At 42.9% G+C, this 20,637-nt stretch overlaps 1 protein-coding gene across 1 annotated transcript in view; it reads left to right on the top strand.

Moving 5' to 3' along the window:
- The window catches only part of LOC126411210 (beta-glucuronidase-like), a 110,020-nt gene that overhangs the window by 5,134 nt on the left and 84,249 nt on the right, over positions 1 to 20,637 (top strand). The window contains exon 2 of the mRNA XM_050081346.1: positions 10,526 to 10,723. Within this exon, the coding sequence (XP_049937303.1) occupies positions 10,526 to 10,723 (198 nt within the window). The remainder of the gene's footprint in view (positions 1 to 10,525; positions 10,724 to 20,637) is intronic.

The following is a 20,637-nucleotide window of genomic DNA, read 5'->3' as shown; positions in this document are numbered from 1 at the left end:
CTTCTCTGTATACTACAGCATCATCCGCGAAAAGCCGCATGGAACTTCCGACACTGTATACTAGGTCATTTATATCTATTGTGAAAAGCAATGGTCCCACAACACTCCCCTATCGCACGCCAGAGGTTACCTTAACGTCTGTAGACGTTTCTCCATTGAGAACAGCATGCTGTGTTCTGTTTGCTATAAACTCTTCAATCCAGCAACACAGCTGGTCTGATATTCCGTAGGCTCTTACTTTGTTTATCAGGCGACACGATCGCTGTTTCCGGAATCCATGTTGATTCCTACAGAGTAGATTCTGGGTTTCCAGAAATGACATGATACGCGAGCAAAAAACATGTTCTAAATTTCTACAACAGATCGATGTCAGAGATATAGGTCTATAGTTTTGCGCATCTGCTCGAAGACCCTTCTTGAATACTACCTGTGCTCTTTTCCAATCGTTTGGAACCTTCCGTTCCTCTAGAGACTTGCGGTACACGGCTGTTAGAAGGGGGGCAAGTTCTTTCGCGTACTGCGTGTAGAATCGAATTGGTATCCCGTCAGGTCCAGTGGACTTTCCTCTGTTGAGTGATTTCAGTTGCTTTTCTATTCCTTTGACACTTATTTCGATGTCAGCCAATTTTTCGTTTGTACGAGGATTTACAGAAGGAACTGCAGTGCCGCCTTCCTCTGTGAAACAGCTGTGGAAAAATTTGTTTAGTATTTCAGCTTTACGCGTGTCATCCTCTGTTCCAATGGCATCTTCATCACAGAGTGTCTGGATATGCTGTTTCGATTCACTTACTGGTTTAACATAAGACCAGAACTTCCTAGGATTTTCTGTCAAGTCGGTACATAGAATTTTACTTTCGAATTCACTGAACGCTTCACGCATAGCCCGACCAGAACTTCCTAGGATTTTCTGTCAAGTCGGTGCATAGAATTTTACTTTCGAATTCACTGAACGCTTCACGCATAGCCCTCCTTACGCTAACTTTGACATCGTTTAGCTTCTGTTTGTCCCAAAGGTTTTGGCTGCGTTTAAACTTGCAGTGAAGCTCTCTTTGCTTTCGCAGTAGTTTCCTAAATATATTGTTGAACCACGGTGGGTTTTTCCCGTCCCTCACAGTTTTACTCGGCACGTGCCTGTCTAAAACGCATTTTACGATTGCCTTGAACTTTTTCCATAAACACTCAACATTGTCAGTATTGGAAAAGAAATTTTCGTTTTAATATGTTAGGTAGTCTGAAATCTGCCTCCTATTACTCTTGCTAAACAGATAAACCTTCCTCCCTTTTTTTATATTCCTATTTACTTCCATATTCAGGGATGCTGCAACGGCCTTATGATCACTGATTCCCTGTTTTGAAGTTCGGGTCTGTTTGTTATCAGTAGGTCCAAGATGTTATCTCCACGAGTCGGTTCTCTGTTTAATTGCTCGAGGTAATTTTTGGATAGTGCACTCAGTATAATGTCACTCGATGCTCTGTCCCTACCACCCGTCCTAAACATTTGAGTGTCCCAGTCTATATCTGGTAAATTGAAATCTCCAGCTAAGACTATAACATGCTGAGAAAATTTATGTGAAATGTATTCCAGATTTTTTCTCAGTTGTTCTGCCACTAATGCTGCTGAGTCGGGAGGTCGGTAAAAGGAGGCAATTATCAATACAGCTCGGTTGTTGAGGGTAACCTCCGCCCATAATAATTCACAGGAACTATCCACTTCTACTTCACTACAGGATAAACTACTACTAACAGCGACAAACACGCCACCACCGGTTGCCTGCCATCTATCCTTTTTAAACACCGTATTGTGGAGAGAGGAGGCTGAATGAGGAGAGGAGAGGGAAATGGTTCAAATGGCTCTGAGCACTATGCGACTTAACTTCTGAGGTCATCAGTCGCCTAGAACTTAGAACTAATTAAACCTAACTAACCTAAGGACATCACACACATCCATGCCCAAGGCAGGATTCGAACCTGCGACCGTAGCGGTCACGCGGTTCCAGACTGAAGCGCCTTTAACCGCACGGCCACACTGGCCGGCGAGGAGAGGGAGAAGGAGGAGATGGACACAGATAGGGGAGGTAGAGAAGATAGAGGTAGGAAGAGGGAAATGGGCAGAGAGGGAGGAGTGGAGGAGATGGACAGAGAAAGGAAAGAGAAGAAGGATGTGTACAGACAGAGGAGGCAGGAGGAGAGGTACAGCAATAGGGAGTCGGAGGAGATGGACAGAGAGAAGGGGAGGATGTGGACAGAAAGATGAGGGGGGAGTAGAGGGACAAAGAAAGGGAAGAGGAAGAGATGGAATTAGAGGGGGGCGCAGGACGTTGACAGAGGGGGAAGCAGAAGTTGGACAGTGGAGACACGAGCCATTTGCTTCAGATGGCCAGAAGGGCAGGAGGAGATGAACAGAGAGGGGGTGCAGGAGAATGATAGTGAGGGTTGAAGGGCAAGATGGACAGGGAGGGGGTGCAGGTGGTGGAGTATAGCACATTGGAATAAATACATACTTGGGCAACGCCTGTTATTCAGCTAGTAATGTTAATAAAGCAGCTATGAACTTCGCTGTTTTGTTATTAAAACTGTTGTTTAATTAACTGTCCTTTATCTCCTCTTATATGATATGCTGACAGAAATGACGACAAGAAAAGGTTTTTCTTAAATCAGTCTTGTAACTCCCCACAACTAAAGTAGAAAATTGCAACTTTTCCTTTTTTATCGTTGTAGCTTCTAAAGTAAATTGTTCCAAATTCGCTTTGTTGTCTCATATGAAATATATCAGCAACTGATTTGAGAGGCCGGCCGGAATGGTTAGTCAGGTTTAGGTAGTTCTAAGTTCTAGGGGACTGATGACCTCAGCAGTTAAGTCTCATAGTGCTCAGAGCCATTTGAACCATTTTGAACTGATTTGAGATACTTTCGTTCTTCTTCTTCTTTCGTTCGAGCATCTGTAGGCCACGTTATTTAAACAGTGGTTTTCTTTGAGATTTGACTTACGCCCAGTAGCGTTTCATTCGTTTTCTGTGAGCTTCCTCTCTTTCTTCAGCCAGATTTCAAATATGGCTTTTCTTGGAAATGCTGGTGTGTGTCCAAGTTTCTTCTTCAATAGATCGTGATTGAGAATGTTTCCGTTTGTGACCGTCACATCTTGAAGACCCCACTGAACCTCCGTGAAACAAGGGCCCTGGAACTTTTGCCCAGAAAATTGGTCAGAACACGTACGATCAGCCTTTTAGGCTCATTCGTGTCATGGCTCTGAGCACTATGGGACTCAACTGCTGTGGTCATCAGCTCCCTAGAACTTAGAACTACTTAAACCCAACTAACCTAAGGACATCACACACATCCATGCCCGAGGCAGGATTCGAACCTGCGACCGTAGCAGTCGCACGGTTCCGGACTGCGCGCCTAGAACCGCGAGACCACCGCGGCCGGCATTCGTGTCATGTGTCCGCAGAATGGTTCAAATGGCTCTGATCACTATGCGACTTAACTTCTAAGGTCATCAGTCGCCTAGAACTTAGAACTAATTAAACCTAACTAACCTAAGGACATCACACACATCCACGCCCGAGGCAGGATTCGAACTTGCGACCGTAGCGGTCGCTCGGCTCCAGTCTGCAGCGCCTAGAACCGCACGGCCACTCCGGCCTGCTCCGCAGAATGAAATCCTTCTTTGTTGCATAGGATCTGCACCTTTTCCGCATGAGAGTATAGTTTTTTGTTAAGCTGTGTTCTAAACTCGACATTTCTCTTAAGGGGCCGAAGAATATCCATTAACCAGTTTTTTAAGTTGCTGAGCAACAGTTATACAATAATATTTAAATGAACACACCGCCATTTGACTGTATTCTTGTTTATTTAATTACGATCCCGGTTTCGGCCTTTTATGCCGTTTGCAAGTGATTCAGTGTACGACATTAACATATATTTCAGGACATCAAGCTCAAAATTGGCCATAAATTAAGAAAAATATTCTCTCCCCACGAAATGCCAGATGTGTAATCATCACCTTGTAAAAAGATAAGTAAATAATAGCGGGAGCACGTCGTATTTAATAAAAACATGTTTCAGATAATTAAATAAGCAAGAATACAGTCAAATGGCGGGGTCTTCATTTAAAAAAATAAAATAATATCCATTAAGATCTTCCTTGGCTTCTAAATTCTCATCCAGACCTTTCTAATCTGTTATGAGGCAGTTTGCTGAGTACCAGAGCCACAGACTGAATGACGACACAACGGTGTCTGAGGTTCGCGTTAGACTAGGCGCGAGTGAACGAAGTTTCAAGCGCCCAGTTTCATTTGGCCGATAGCAAGCACTGAGCTTTTGTAAACCGGTCGATTACTGGGCCGGCGCAAGACAGATTTATTGACTGGTTCAATGCTGATGTAAGCACGAACTTAGAAATGGTTGCGTGCGTTTGCGCTCTTCTTATAAAATGGAATCAAAAGAAACGACGCACAAAATATCGGGTACATCAAGTAATACGTGCAAGACAAGTGAAAGGTCAGTTCAGTAGGCAGTATGAAGAAGTAAGATCACACACTTCAAACTTTTGGTAGTTCACATTCCTGTAGAAAATTGTTTCTTGGGTACCGGTATTCCTGCTTACTTTACTTACTTTTTCGTGTCCGGAAACTAAAATTTGTTTGCCCAGTATTGGACAGTGTCCAATGCTCCTTCTTTAGCCAGCCATAGATCGTCGAGGGTGCATCTGTGGGGGCAGGCAGGGCACTATAGAAGATGTTCCATGTCCTGTCGAGTACCGCAATCGCATTTGTCGTCATTTTCGTCCAACAAACCCCATTTGATCAGATTAGATTTCACAGGAGCCACCCCAGTTCTGATGCGGTTAAGCATTCTCCAGGTTTTCCAATCACCAGAAACGCCGCTTGGTGGGTCCTCTCTTAGTGGATAGTAGATGGGGGGCTCATCTAAGGCGCAACTTAGGAAACGGCGTCTGGATTTGAGTCTGCTGGGGCCACACTCTAGGCCAAATATTGAGAGACGGGCATCAAAGGTTTGTTTTAGCTTCTCGGTATGTTCATGGGCTTTCCTACGTGAGTCAGGTTTTGTGGAACCTGCGGCCCTGTGAAGATTTTCTATGGGGGTTGGTTTCATGTAGCCTGTCACTATCCTGCATGTTTCATTGAAGCTAATATCTACCTTTTTTGCGTGGGTGGATTTGCACCATACCGGGCAGGCATATTCAGCAGTTGAGAAGCACAAAGCTTGGGCTGAAGTTCTGACTACGGTTGGTTTGGCACCCCATTTGCTGTTGGACAGCTTTCTTACTAGGGAATTTCGTGCTTCTACTTTTTTGCGTGTTTTTTCGCAATGATATTTGTATGTCAATGTTCTGTCCAGCACGACGCCAAGGTAGGTGGAAGTATCTGTGTGTTCTAGTAATGTCCCATCCCAGGTAACATTGAGCTTTTACTCTGCCTGCCTCGAGTTCAGACGGAATGCACTCACTTGAGTTTTGTAGGGATTGGGTTTTAGAGAATTCTTTTTTTAGTAGGTTGACATTGTAGAAAGGGCGGTTTATAGTTTCTCCTCGATGGCTTCAAACCTGTTGCCTTGAACTGTTATTGCCAGGTCGTCTGCATATACAAAAGTTTTGGTTTTGTCTGGAATTGGTTGGTCATTTGTATATATGTTGAATAGGATTGGCGCCAACACGCTCCCTTGGGCGAGCCCATTTTTCTGATTCCGCCATCGACTCTTTTTCCCCTCAAGCATTACAAAGAACTGTCTATTTTGGAGCAGAGATTCGATTATCTTGACTAGATGGTAGTCTTTCAGGGTCTCGTAGGTTTTATGCAGTAGTGTCCGGTGATCTACTGTATCATAGGCGGAACTTAGGTCGACTAGTGCTAGCGCGGTGATTAGTTTAATCTCAAACCCATCCTCGATATGTTCCGTCAATGCCAGAATTTGACTGGAACAGCCTGCGAATGTGACGCAGCATGTGGAGATTGCTGTGTGTGGATGGGTTACTCCTGTAACCGAAATTTCAGATCTGAAGATGGTTCTAGAGGAACCGAAACCGGTCGTGTGAATAAACATTTTTGCAATCAAGACGAATTATAAATAACATTATAATGTAGGCAGTGTCTTTAGTAGATTTATTCAAAAATGGTTCAAATGACTCTGAGCACTATGGGACTTAACATCTGAGGTCATCAGTCGCCTAGAACTTAGAACTACTTAACCCTAACTAACCTAAAGACATCACACACATCGATGGCCGAGGCATGATTCGAACCTGCTACCGTAGCGGTCGCGCGGTTCCAGACTGAAGCGCATAGAACCGCTCGGCCACACCGGCCGGCCAGTAGATTTGTTACATCTGCTAACTGTTCTACAGGTTCGCCTTCCCTACCACATTTTCTGTGCCATGGTTGCAATTTAAATTGTTCGTAATTGTAATCTGTAGTTATTTCGATGAATCGACAATCTTTAAATTTATGAGATTTATCTCATAGCCGAAGTTTAAAGGATTCTTTTAACACTCATGTACAGGACGTCGCATTTTTTATTATTTACAGTCAGTTGCCACTTTTCGCACCATACATGAATTTTATATTAATCATATGGCAATTGGTTTTGATCTTCTGATGACTTTACTAGATCCTAAAGGAAGGCATCACCAACAAGAAATATAAGAGAAGTGCTGAGACTGTCTCCTAAATTTGTTGTGTAAATTAAAAGCAGCGTAGCGGTTAAACATTTCCTTGGGGAACGGCAGATGACACATCTGCCTCACTTGATGATTTCCCATCAATTATTACGAACTGTGACCTTTCTGACAGGAAATCACAAATCCAGTCGCACAACTGCAACGATACCCCATAGGCGCGGAATTTGATTAGAAACCCCTTGTGAGTAATGATGTCAAAAGCCTTCTGGATATCTACAAATGTGGAATCAATTTGAGAGCTTTGTCGATAGCACTCATTAGTTTGTGTGAATAAAGAGCCAGCGGTGTATCACAAGAACTACATTTTCTGAATCCGTGCTAGATGTGCATCAGGACATCATTTTCTTCTAGGTATTTTGTAATGTTCGAATTCAATATATGTTCCAAAATCTGACTGCAAATCTATGTCAGTGATATAGGTTTGTAATTCAACAGATTACTCCTGTTGTCAATAAGGCCTCAGTTCTGTTGTGAAATCTACCTATCCTATGGGAATATATCTCCCTTTGTAAACATAAGCTCGGTATTGATTCGTGTTATCGATATTTCTGATGATAACTATGTAGGTTTTTTGTTCAAGACACTTCATCATGTCTGGACTCTGATTTTGCTGTAACTTGAGTGTCCTTTGGGTGTTACCAGAATGAAGCGCTGGTTGTATTCTGCCAGTGTAATGGAGTTACTAAACTTTACACTGTCTCGTGATATACACAGGTACAATGTCGCTTTTGCCTATGACGTTGTTTTGAAAGTGTACCCTCTATATTGTTTTCCCAATTTGCTCGAATATTTTCTCGTCATCATTGCACTATGATAATGTGAGACCTGTATTATAGTAATTAGGAATGGTTTCGTCTTAGGGTTGAGAAAAATAATTCTGTCACTGTATTGTTAATTCTACCCTCACATTATCCTTCTCATAACAATTTTTTAAACTCTAGTTATGCAAACTGACAAAGACGAATTTTTACCATATTTTGTCAGGCTAAAACTTCTTATCTTCTATACATTTCACTTCCTTAATCGTTACAGCACTTTACAAGAGCTTATCCACATACCTCTTTAGTTTGCCCGTGTACTCACAAACCTCGAACAAGCTACTGTCACTCTCCATTTGTTAGCAAATTAGGTGTGTAGCGGCTTCTTACCCCACTGCCGAACTACTTAACTAATTAGGATGAGGTGCGGAATGTTCGTGCCGTAACAGATTACTGTTTCGGACACGCTAACAGCGCAAGTGGTTTTTTGCGAATTGCTGCATGTGGAGGTCTACATTGAAAATTCATGATGAAAAGTTGTAGCACGCTTTCTTCTTCCCTGGCCAGACAGAAGGAGAGGTTTGCTTTTCTCGTGTCTTCTAACGTTGTCTCGATGTCCCCATTGGTTTTCTTCTCCACCGGCCTCACATCCTAACAAGCGAGCAATAAACAATAAATAATGGAATAGCAAGTGAGAATATCCCACAATGTCAAAATACAGGGACGTTACCTGATTTTCATTGCTCTCAATCTCAAAATGAGGAAAATGAATTATTATTATATTAAATCACTCGAGAGCCAGTCAAATTATCGCTTATCAAGCTCCATCTATGTTCACAAAGCATCTCTGCAAGTTTTTGATGAGTCTAGGGCATGGTACGTAAATGTTTTCCGAGGCAATTCAAGAATTAATTCACTCTTATGTGAATTTGAGAATCGCCCACGGTCCACACGTAGGAGGGCTGTTCGAAAAGTATCCGACTTTTACTTGTGAAATCTGTCTTTATTCAGATAGAATTGTTTGGCACCAGTCACCTTCATAGTAGCCCCCTACAGCTGCTACGCATCTCTCCCAATGCTGCTGCCGCTGCTGAAAACATCTCTGAAATCATCGTTCGGTATGGTGCGCAGCTGCTCCGTCGAATTCTGCATAACGTCTTTCCTGTTCTGAAATCTGCTTCTTTCAGAGACTTTTGCAGTTCAGGGTCACTCGGTACTACGTCGGACGAATAGGGAAGCTGACAGACCACAGTCGTGTTGTGTTTGGCCAAAAAGTTCTGCATTAATTGAGAACGATGAACGGTTACGTTAGCGTGGCAAAGGTGCCAACTGCTCGCTGCCCACAAATCCGGCCTTTTGTGTCTCATTACTTTACGAAAGTGACGCACAATTTGTTGGTAGTACTCTATATTAACACTAGTGCCTTCTGGAACTTACTCATGGTGGGCCACGCCATTGGAGTAAAAAACATGGAAAGCATGAGTTTCGCGTTGCTGCAGGCCTACGTCGCTCTTTTGGGTCTCGAGGATGATGGATGCTTCCATTGAGATGACTAGAACTTTGTATCTGGGTCGTAACCACAATAACCTAGGACTCATGACCAGTGATCACTGTGTCAAGGAACTTAGGATTACTGTTCACAGTATCCAATATGACCTGTGCGATCTCCAAACGAAGTTGCTTCTGCCCAGATGTCAGCAACTTTGACACAAATTTTGCTGAGATCCTTCTTAGGTTCAAATGTTCCGCTAAAATGGAATGAATGGTTGCAATAGTAATTTTAACTTCGTCTGCAAGTTATCTGACCATGATTCGTCTACCCTATATCACCAGGGTCATTACGCGATCCACAACCACCTCATTTCTGGATGACCAGGGCCTATGTGAACGTGCTTCATTCTTCACTGATGAGCGGCCATCTTTGAAGCGGTTGTACCGCTCCTTTATCTGTGTGGTACTCATTGCTTCGTTCCCGCTCACTTGTCGAACCTTGTGGGATGTTTCAACTTGATAATCGCCAATCTTAAAACAAAATTTGATGCAACAATGTTGTTCCACTTTGTCTGTTACCCACAAAACAAAATCCGACGACTACCACTTATATGTATTCACTTTCCAACGGCTAGCAGAGACTGGTTGTTTCCGCTGTCTTGGAAAAATCAGACATGCATACTACGTATGCCTACAAACAGAGTGTACACCGCCCCATATCATTGCTGGTGTCAGTGATAAAGGGTCGGATACTTACAGCCCTCATATAGCAGCAGAATTGTAGAAGTGATGGAAGAATCCGTTAGACTACTCGAATTTTTTTTTTTTTTTTTTGTGATTAAAATATTGAAAACAAAAATTGTCCAGGTGTAAGCAGCACTCATGCACTGAAGGTTCAGTACAAATTTAATTACGTATATACACAGTTCATCCTATCCGGAAATCAAGGATCTCGACGATTTTTGCCTGTTATCGACATTGATAGTGGCAAGATATTGCTCCCAGGCATTCCAAGACTTTCGAGAATGTTTTAATTTCAAGTTTGAAGTCGGGTAACATATGACTAACGAAATATTTTTTCATATGATATAATTGCATATTAAAAATTTTCGGATTTTTTTCTTTGGTTGCACTGCGAAACATTGCTTCCTGCGAAATTTCGTGATTCTAGATCAACGGGAAGAGTCCTATAGGTTTTAATGAATGAGTTTGCGAGTAGCAACAAGTGTGACATAAATGTTGATGGCACCGTCTTTGAAGCTAACGTTTATTACACCGCCAAGGGACCATAGACGCTAATGTATGACACAAATTTCAACTTGGTAAGTCTACCCTTTCCTGAGAAAATGGGATTTGAACAGTCGGTCAGACAGACAGACAGGCGGATAACGAAGTGACCCTATGAGGGTACCGCTCTTACCGATTGAGGTACGGAGCTCTAAAAAAGGAAATTTTGATGACGCATCACTTTTCTTTCATTTCAAGGTATCTAACTTCTGACTTCCCTTGATGTAGATGTGCTTCATGTCCCAAATACTGAAGAAACGTTAATTTTGGTTTTTGACCATCTTATTCACAGGCCGCCATGTCCGGGATGTGGAGGTTCTGTCTGTTGCTGACTACAGCTGCAGTGGCGCCAGTCGCTAAAAGTGGCGTGCTGTATCCCAGGGAATCCGAGTCCAGGGAGGTGAGGCCTCTAGACGGCCTATGGAACTTCAAGCTGGACGCAGACGAAGTAGGCTATACTGAAGCGTGGTTCAACGATGACCTCACCAAGGTAAGTCTACAGGGTGTTACAAAAAGGTACGGCCATACTTTCAGGAAACATTCCTCACACACAAAGAAAGAAAATATGCTACGTGGACATGTGTCCGAAAACGCTCACTTTCCATGTTAGAGCTCATTTTATTACTTCTCTTCAAATCACATTAATCATGGAATGGAAACACACAGCAACAGAACGTACCAGCGTGACTTCAAACACTTTGTTACAGGAAATGTTCAAAATGTCCTCCGTTAGCGAGGATACATGCATCCACCCTCCGTCGCATAGAATCCCTGATGCGCTGATGCAGCCCTGGAGAATGGCGTTTTGTATCACAGCCGTCCACAATACGAGCACGAAGAGTCTCTACATTTGGTACCGGGGTTGCGTAGACAAGTGCTTTCAAATGCCCCAATAAATGAAAGTCAAGAGGGTTGAGGTCAGGAGAGCGTGGAGGCCATGGAATTGGCCCGCCTCTAGCAATCAATCGGTCACCGAATCTGTTGTTGAGAAGCGTACGAACACTTCGACTGAAATGTGCAGGAGCTCCATCGTGCATGAACCACATGTTGTGTCGTACTTGTAAAGGCACATGTTCTAGCAGCACAGGTAGAGTATCCCGTATGAAATCATGATAACGTGCTCCATTGAGCGTAGGTGGAAGAACATGGGGCCCAATCAAGACATCACCAACAATGCCTGCCCAAACGTTCACAGAAAATCCGTGTTGATGACGTGATTGCACAATTGCGTGCGGATTCTCGTCAGCCCACACATGTTGATTGTGAAAATTTACAATTTGATCACGTTGGAATGAAGCCTGATCCGTAAAGAGAAAATTTGCACTGAAATGAGGATTGACACATTGTTGGATGAACCATTCGCAGAAGTGTACCCGTGGAGGCCAATCAGCTGCTGATAGTGCAAGCACACGCTGTACATGGTACGGAAACAATTGGTTCTCCCTTAGCACTCTCCGTACAGTGACGTGGTCAACGTTACCTTGTACAGTAGCAACTTCTCTGACGCTGACATTAGGGTTATCGTAAACTGCACGAAGAATTGCCTCGTCCATTGCAGGTGTCCTCGTCGTTCTAGGTCTTCCCCAGTCGCGAGTCATAGGCTGGAATGTTCCGTGCTCCCTAAGAGGCCGACCAATTGCTTCGAACGTCTTCCTGTCGGGAAACCTTCGTTCTGGAAATCTGTCTCGATACAAACGTACCGCGCCATGGCTATTGCCCCGTGCTAATCCATACATCAAATGGGCATCTGCCAACTCCGCATTTGTAAACATTGCACTGACTGCAAAACCACGTTCGTGATGAACACTAACCTGTTGATGCTACGTACTGATGTGCTTGATGCTAGTACTGTAGAGCAATGAGTTGCATGTCAACACAAGCACCGAAGTCAACATTACCTTCCTTCAATTGGGCCAACTGGCGGTGAATCGAGGAAGTACAGTACATACTGACGAAACTAAAATGAGCTCTAACATGGAAATTAAGTGTTTCCGGACACATGTCCACATAACATCTTTTCTTTATTTGTGTGTGAGGAACGTTTCCTGAAAGTTTGGCCGTACCTTTTTGTAACACCCTGTATATCGACTCTCAGTCAAAACTTCGTCTGCATTTAGAAATTGGGAATACTAACCAGACCTCGTGGTCTCTGGTTCCTGTGCAGCGATTAATGGCACTTTGGACAGACGTCGATACCAGCAGTTAGCTGTCCATCTTTCTTCGTGCACTGAACACCGTGTAACTATTTCGTACCCTTGGCGCTCTTCAACACTCAACGAAGTCAGTTCTAAGGTGGCCAGAGTTTAGCTTTGAAGCAACGGACTGCAGCCTTGTTGACGAATGTTAATGCTGTTCACAGGTGTTCGACGCAACTGTTAATTGAGCAAGCCTTAATTGACTTAGCGTATCCAGCTGCTGCTGCGGTTCTTTTCATCGCTGGTTCAAACGGACTTAGATTCACATTTTCGCGCGAACTTGTCTTCAGTCATCAGACATTAAGTTTTAGAACAAATACCTTTTTTTCTGATCGTATCAGGAACCATCAATTCGTATCCGTTCTACAGGTAATCACTTGGTAACTGTCACAGGAGTTCTGTGTGCTGTGGCGTCTATGGTTTCTGTATTAGTGTCTGATCCAAATTCTATCGTTATTCCGGTGTCTGTTGTGTTCTCGAATTTTTTCATCGTTTTTACACCTCTTCTGGGTACTTGAGGCAGACATGAACTCCACGACTCAGAAAAATACCCCCACCCGCATTCTGCAGCTTGGCCTTCGGGTGGGAAACAGGGTATTCAGCCAAATAGATGGGTCCGGCAACATCACCTTTGGCCAGGTAGCTTGCAGCTGGCGGCAAAGACGAGCATAGTAGTGCTGTGGCTAGTGCCGAGAAAGTTAGTATCTGCAAAGTGTTGTTAGTCATATAGGGTAGTGACAATGAAGATGGAGAATAGTAAAAACGTCATGGGTAATGAAAGGAGCCAGACACTTAAAAAATTTACGACCAGACATTATAGGAAACCGAAATCTACTGGTCAATACGGTTGGAGATGATCGATCAAGAAGAAGTATGTCAAAATTTTTACGCTAAGAAATGATCATTTTTTGTCTACACACATGGGAAATAAATTCATGCTCCATTTTTATACAACAGATAGACAAGGAATCGGTAGCAAACGCAATCAAAAGTAAAGGACACCAAGTGTCAAAAAGTGAAACGGTTTCATTCATGCACTTTTATAATCTATGAGTATCATGCCAGAATATTCGTAAACGGCACAGTTCACTCTCATAGACAATGGTACTAATGAGGAAAATGCATTTTTGTATCGTTTTATTTGGCAGAGGAGTCCTCTGCCCTTGGGAAAACGACAAATACGCGCGACAGGTTTCAGTCTCGTTTTAACTCTTTATTTGAGTCGGATCACTCTAAATGTTACACTTTTCTCAGTAACTCGAGAAGATTACAGACTCTTGTAGTTGGTTAAATAATATCGGCTCTGGTTCCGTACCAAAAACTGCATAGGAAAACCAATTAAAAACAAGGATTCATCCAAGTAAAAATTGTACAACGGCAAAATGGTCAGATGGATAGATTGTATTTTTAAATGTGTTTTATACAAAGCGTAAATATTATCGTTAGTTTATCACCTGAATAAAAGTGCTTCCAGTGAGTGCTCGTTACTATAATTTCTTTCCCGTGAACACTTTCTCGTCATCTCTCTGTCAGTTGGGCATTTTAGATACTTGTTTGCCTTTCCGAAAATGTGTAATAAATATGTAATGTTAATTTTTAGCACAACATTTCTATGTTCCAATAATATGACTTACTAACATTTCGGGGAGTGTCCCAGGCAAAATCAGAAGTCTGCTGCTAGTTACCCAGTTCGGGTAATAGCAATAAGTTCAATTTTAGGCAATGCAAGCTGCAGAGTTCTTGAACCGACCTGGTAAAAGTTGCGGAATTTGTGTGAACCGGTTGTATGCACATTGCTATCTGTGCCACTGGGCGCCAAGAGCGTGCTGTGGAGGTTAAAAAAAACCGCAATGTTCGCGATGTCTTGTGCTGGTTGCATGGGGACAGTGATGCTTACGTGCACGTCACGTTGGCCCCCTAATCCTTACTGGGGGATATCGAAGGGCAGAGTTTGAGCTTTCGTACTGGCCAGTATCTTCTCTCTGGCGTCTCTTATCCTCGACGCCTCTTTGTACTTTGTGCAGACTCAGTAGAGGGGGGCTGCGCAGCTGGTGCTCGTTGATGTATCTGTCGCATTTTCGTGTGCTCGCATGTCACGGGACTGCACTAACACGCGAGCTTGCGTGCTCCAAGCACTGCCCTGTATGGACACTGTGTGGTACTTTCCGTGGTACGTTCTTTTATTCACTCGTGTAGGCTGTACTATGTCGGCCTACCGTGAACTGTTTTGTCACTTAGTGTGTTTGTGTGCTAACAACAGTGTAGAATCACGTGTAAATCGCAACGGAAGCCAAATGGTAGCCAGATTAATACGGACATTATTAATAGTAGAGCAGCTGAGTACTAAACTTATTATAGAACCTTCAACATCGCAGCGCGTCAGCAATCGTTGGTTAATATATTAAAAAACTAAAAACCCGCCTCGATTGCGATTGTGATTGTTCTGAAGAAGTTGTAGTTATCTGCGCCGCAACCTAGGTTAACACTAGGTGCTCTTCTCGCAATCGAGGCGGATTTTTAGTTTTTTAAAATAAACTTATTATGATCGTACAATAGATATCCAAAGGATGGGCCCTGAGTTTAGTTGCAATAAACAAAATTTAGCTAAAGTAATAATACAGAGCGAGTCAGAAGGAAAGGTACAGGTTTTGAGGAGTGATTCTGAAAAAAACTGCCCTATGAACATTTGTCCCGTTCTTAACGGTTTCTGAGTCCGCCTCTGTGGCGTAGCAGTAGCGTTACCGCTTACCACACAGGGGGGCCGGGTTCGAATCCCAGCACGGGACTGGGTGTTGTGTGTCCATCATCATTTTCATCATCATTGACTCGCAAGTCGCCGACGTGGCGTCACCTAAAAAGGACTTGCAATACGACGGCCGAACTCCCCCGAATAGGGCCTCCCGGCCAACGATGCCATTCGATCATTTCCGTTTCAACGGTTTCCGAGCCTAACAACCCTACCACAACAAAGGTCAAAATTTAATAATGATTGTGGTGTTGCTCACGCTGCTAAATACTGCATTTTCGGGCAACAACAAAGTTATTATGTGGCAGGTGTCATTAGAGCAAAGTTAATAAAGTCATTTCATGTAATAATGAATAAACTAGACACTCATCTTTTCGTGTTTCTCACGCTGGTCTCGTTGTAAAATCATGGCTCAATCGTCGAAAATCTAGGTGGTGATGATTCCAAGCTCGGATGCAAAGAGACCTAGGTTTTATTCAGCGATATTCAAAAGTTTTATAGATGTGTTTCACAAACCATTCTTGAAGATAACACTTTTGCAGGTCAATGGTGATGTAAAAAAAAAGTAAACAGCACTCCGAACTTAAGTTACACTTCCTTTTAATTGCTTTTATTGCAATATCAAGTAACACACAAAACATCACTTCACAATAGAAAACATACTTGAAAACATCTTCCTCACTGTTAAAGTTCACATTTTATAAGCTGACGACAATATGCGTCTTTCCAACATGACGTCCAAAACTTGACTCTAATAACTAACTAATAATCGCTTACGCGCCCAAAAATCAGAGTTACAAGAACGTCAAAGATCATAGTGACAAAAGAAAGAATACACATAAGAATAATATCATTGCAATACAAATATATCGATGTATCAAAGTACCTCTACATTAATGAAATCAAATCTGAATGTTGTCTCAGAAATATGTCAACTACTTTACAGGAACACAGTAGAATATTGCTGGTATCGAGAGGTTCAGTTGAGGTGCCGTAATGGTTACGTAATTCAAGTACCATTACACGAGGAACCTAATGAAAACAATGAGGACAAGTCAAATGCAGGTGATGGTAAATGAAACATTATGGCCTGACGTTTCCTCACAAAAGATGTTCAAAAGTCGACCGCCAACTGCAGAACATCTTGCAGCTGCTGTCTTCCTGAATTGAACTCATTCGAACTGTCCTATACTTGAGCACATGCACGTGAAATACGAGCGAGAAGTTCCTCCTCTGTGTCCACTCTGCGCTTTTAGACTTCTCTCTTAAGACAAGCTCACAACCAGTAACGTATTGGGTGACCTCGGTGGCTAAGAAATTACTCCACGGCGACCGATTTAACGACCAGGACACGTTTCAGATAGGTGCCGTGTCACTGGCCGTACTGAATGTGCAGGAGCTCCGTCGTGCTGCAATTACATACGACGTCGTGTTGCAAAAGGAATATCCTACAAGTATTCTGGTAACAAATGGCTCTAAGCACTATGGGACTTAACAATTCTGGTGACACATTTTTTAAGGAAATCAAGATACCATTCTCCATTACGACGGTTATATAAAACAACTGGAGAGATTAGTTGGTCGTCAATAATACCGCACCACACGTTCACTGAGAAGCGTCGGTGAAAATTTGTTTCCACAGTAGCGTGCAGATTTTCATCTGCCCACAGTTGTAATTTGTTCGTGTTGTTGACACCGTCGCGGATAAATGTTGACTCATCTGTCAACAGAATATGTGGAATACAGCGTTCATCGACAGTGATCCATTGCATAATTCCGTTTGTTTGGCATAATCTCCGGCATTCAGATGTCACACTCTCTACCGATGATACGGATGCAGACCCTGTTCATGTACTGTGCGCATCAATAGTGTCTGTGAAATACAAAGCAGTGCAGAAGTTCTTCCAGAGCTGGTATCTAGGCTGCGTTATACCGTTTTAAGTGTGTTCTCCACTAAGATCTTGTTGAACAGGACGTTCAGATACAACAATCACGCAATCTTTCAAACATCCTACTAAATACTCTTCTATCGAGGAGTCAGCTGTTAGGAAATCATCATTCGTATTCGAAAACAGCAGCTCTGAAATTCCCACTGCTAAACCCATAGACAAAAATCATGTAACTATACTCCGCATGTGTGAAGACCTGGTTAATTTTCACTACACTGACCCGTACTGTTTTGACTGTAAACGTAACAACACTGAAGTGTACTGGTGCAACCACCGTAGTACTGTGAGATAAATAACATACATACTTACAGGACTCGTCACCCCACCATGCGCAAGTCAAGTGCGCATTGACATGGTCAGTAGAGACAACACTACGTCGCTATGGTTGTATTCGCGAGCGAGTGCTGGTGAAGAACGACCTGAGACTGACGCCCGTGATTTTCAAACAGCTGTACGTCATATACGGCTAAGAAAATGGCATACGTTCATTTGAAGATTTTTGTTCAGAATCACAAATACTATCACCCCTTACAGCATGTACCTTTCCTCGTGACTCACCCTGTATGGTATACATAGCGGGCACTGGGGACAGCAGCTGCTTGTCAACCAAATTAAAAAAAAAAAAGCCTGCAAAAAATCTAACTCGCTTCCTCCTCTGCCACAAAGACAGGCAGAAAAGTTCAGTATTACTTTGAAGAAAGCCACAAGATGTAGTAATGGATATTTACTAGTAGCAAGTGCACCAAGAGCCATTTGCACAGGTCACACCAGTATTCAAGAAAGATAGTAGGAGTAATCCATTACATTACAGGTCCATATCAATAACGTCGATATGCAGCAGGATTTTGGAACATATATTGTATTCGAACATTCTGTATTACCTCGGATAGAGCCCCGCGGGGTGGCCGAGCGGTCTATGGCGCTTTGTCACGGTCCGTGCGGCTGCCCCCGTCGGAGGTTCGAGTCCTCCCTCTGGCACGGGTGTGTGTTGCCCATAGCGTAAGTTAGTTTAAGTTAGAGTAAGTAGTATGTAGGCTTAGGGACCGATGACATCAGCACTGTGGTCCCATAAGACCATACCACAAGTTTCCAATTACCTCGAAGAGAACGGCCTATTGACACACAAAAAAATGGTTCAAATGGCTCTGAGCACTATGGGACTCAACTGCTGAGGTCATTAGTCCCCTAGAACTTAGAACTAGTTAAACCTAATCAACCTAAGGACATCACAAACATCCATGCCCGAGGCAGGACTCGAACCTGCGACCGTAGCGGTCTTGCGGTTCCAGACTGCAGCGCCTTTAACCGCACGGCCATATTGACACACAGTCAACACGGATTTAGAAAACATCGTCCTCGTGAAACACAACTAGCTCTTTACTCATACGAAGCGTTGAGGGCTATTGACAAGGGATTTCAAATTGATTCCGTATTTCTAGATTTCCAAAAGGCTATTGACACTGTACGATAGCCAGCCGGGATGGCCGAGCGGTTATAGGCGCTACAGTCTGGAACCGCGCGACCGTTACGGTCGCAGGTTCGAATCCTGCCTCGGGCGTGGATGTGTGTAACGTCCTTAGGTTAGTTAGGTTTAACTAGTTCTAAGTTCTAGGGGACTGATGACCTCAGAAGTTAAGACCCATAGTGCTCAGAGCCATTTGAACCATTTTTTGAACTGTACGATACAAGCGGCATGTAGTGAAATTACATGCTTTTGGAATATCGTTTCAGTTGTGTGACTGGATTCCCGGTTTCCTGTCAGAGACGTCACAGTTCGTAGTAGCTGTCAGAAAGTCTTCGAGAAAAACAGAAATGATTTCTGGCGTTCCCCAAGGTAGTGTTATAGGCTCTTTGCTGTTCCTAATCTACATAAACGATTTAGAATCTGAGCAGCCATCTTAGACTGTTTGCAAATGATGCTGTCGTTTATCGACTAGTAAAGTCAACAGAAGATCAAGACAAGTTGCAAAATGATTTGGAGAAGATATCTGTATGGTGCAAAAATCGGCAGTTGACCCTAAATAACGAAAAGTGTGAGCACATACACGATAAATGAGTCACATCTAAAGTCCGTAAATTTAACTAAATACCTAAGAATTACAATTACGAACAACTTAAATTGGAAGGAACACATTGAAAATGTTGTGGGAAAGGCTAACCACAGACTGCGTTTTATTAGTAGGACACTTACAAAACGTAACAGACCTACTATAGAGAGTGCATTCACTACACTTGGCCGTCCTCTTTTAGAATAGTGTTGCCCGGTGTGGGATCCTTACCAGATAGGACTGACGCAGTACATCGAGAAAGTTCAAAGACAGGGAGATCGTTTTGTATTATCGTGAAATTGGGGAGAGAGGGTCTCTGAGATGATACAGGATTTGGGGTGGACTTCATTAATACAAAGGTGTTTTCGTGGCGGCCGTATCTTCCCACGAAATTTCGATCACCAACTTTCTCCTCCAAATGCGGGAATATTTTGTTGACGCCGACCTACATTGGGATGTACGATCATGATAATAAAATAACAGAAATCAGAGCTCGCACGGAGAGATACGGGTGTTCGTTTTCTCTGCGCGTTGTACAAGACTGAAATAATAGAGAATTATTGTGAAGGTGGTTCGATGAACCCTCTGCCAGGCACTTAAATGTGATTTGCAGAGTATCCATGTAGGTGTAGATGTATATGTCGTTAAATATCAAAACTATTTTGTCTTTCAGCTCACAATCAGGGAGTCTTTATCCACTCCTCCCTCCCCCCCCCCCCCTCCCCCTCTCCCCACTTGTCACTACACCCGAGCTCAGAATCTGTTTATGTCTTAGCTAGTAACATCAGTGCTGAAATGATACAGGAGAAAAAATTGTGTTTGCTCAAGGCGGACCCTATCCAAAAACAAATTTATTGGTAAGCTAACACAGACACAAGGGCGACCTTCAACCTCAAGATGAAATAGAATCATTCTCGCAAACAGTCACAACTGCTCACACATTTCACGGTATTCAAACATATAAAAGTATTAATAATGCATTAGCACTTATCAGAACGCACTTTCAGTTAATACTAATGAATGAGCCACAATTGTCCATTGGACTGTATTAAATAAAATAAAATTTCTGTAACAGTTGTGAAACTATAGTGCAGCGGTAACGCTTGTAATTTAAGTCTATTGTACTTTCTTTGGTGATATACTATAACGAGCGTTATTTACCAGTCTATAAATATTACCGTTAGTGAAAGAAATTGTATAAAACTCGTCCAGTAATATAGGGAAACAGGACTTCCATTATCTATAGCCACGACGAAAGTTCTGCACTCTGAACCGCAGATGTTCATATGTTCAGCGCCGTCGTCTCTAAGCTACACAAAGTGGACACACCGGCTCGTTTTGTTGGTACTGATTTAATTCGGGGCTACCATCTTATTTATTTATTTTTCAGATTCCGTGAGACTGTGTGCACCAAAGCTATTCGTTCAGAGAATTCACAAAATGCTGATAAAAAGTCTGTTTATTCG

Source organism: Schistocerca serialis, chromosome 1 (assembly GCF_023864345.2).
Source record: "Schistocerca serialis cubense isolate TAMUIC-IGC-003099 chromosome 1, iqSchSeri2.2, whole genome shotgun sequence".
In the NCBI taxonomy this organism is placed as follows: Eukaryota; Metazoa; Arthropoda; class Insecta; order Orthoptera; family Acrididae; genus Schistocerca; species Schistocerca serialis.
Note: the sequence above shows the minus strand (reverse complement) of the source record. Positions and strands in the feature narration are given on the sequence as shown.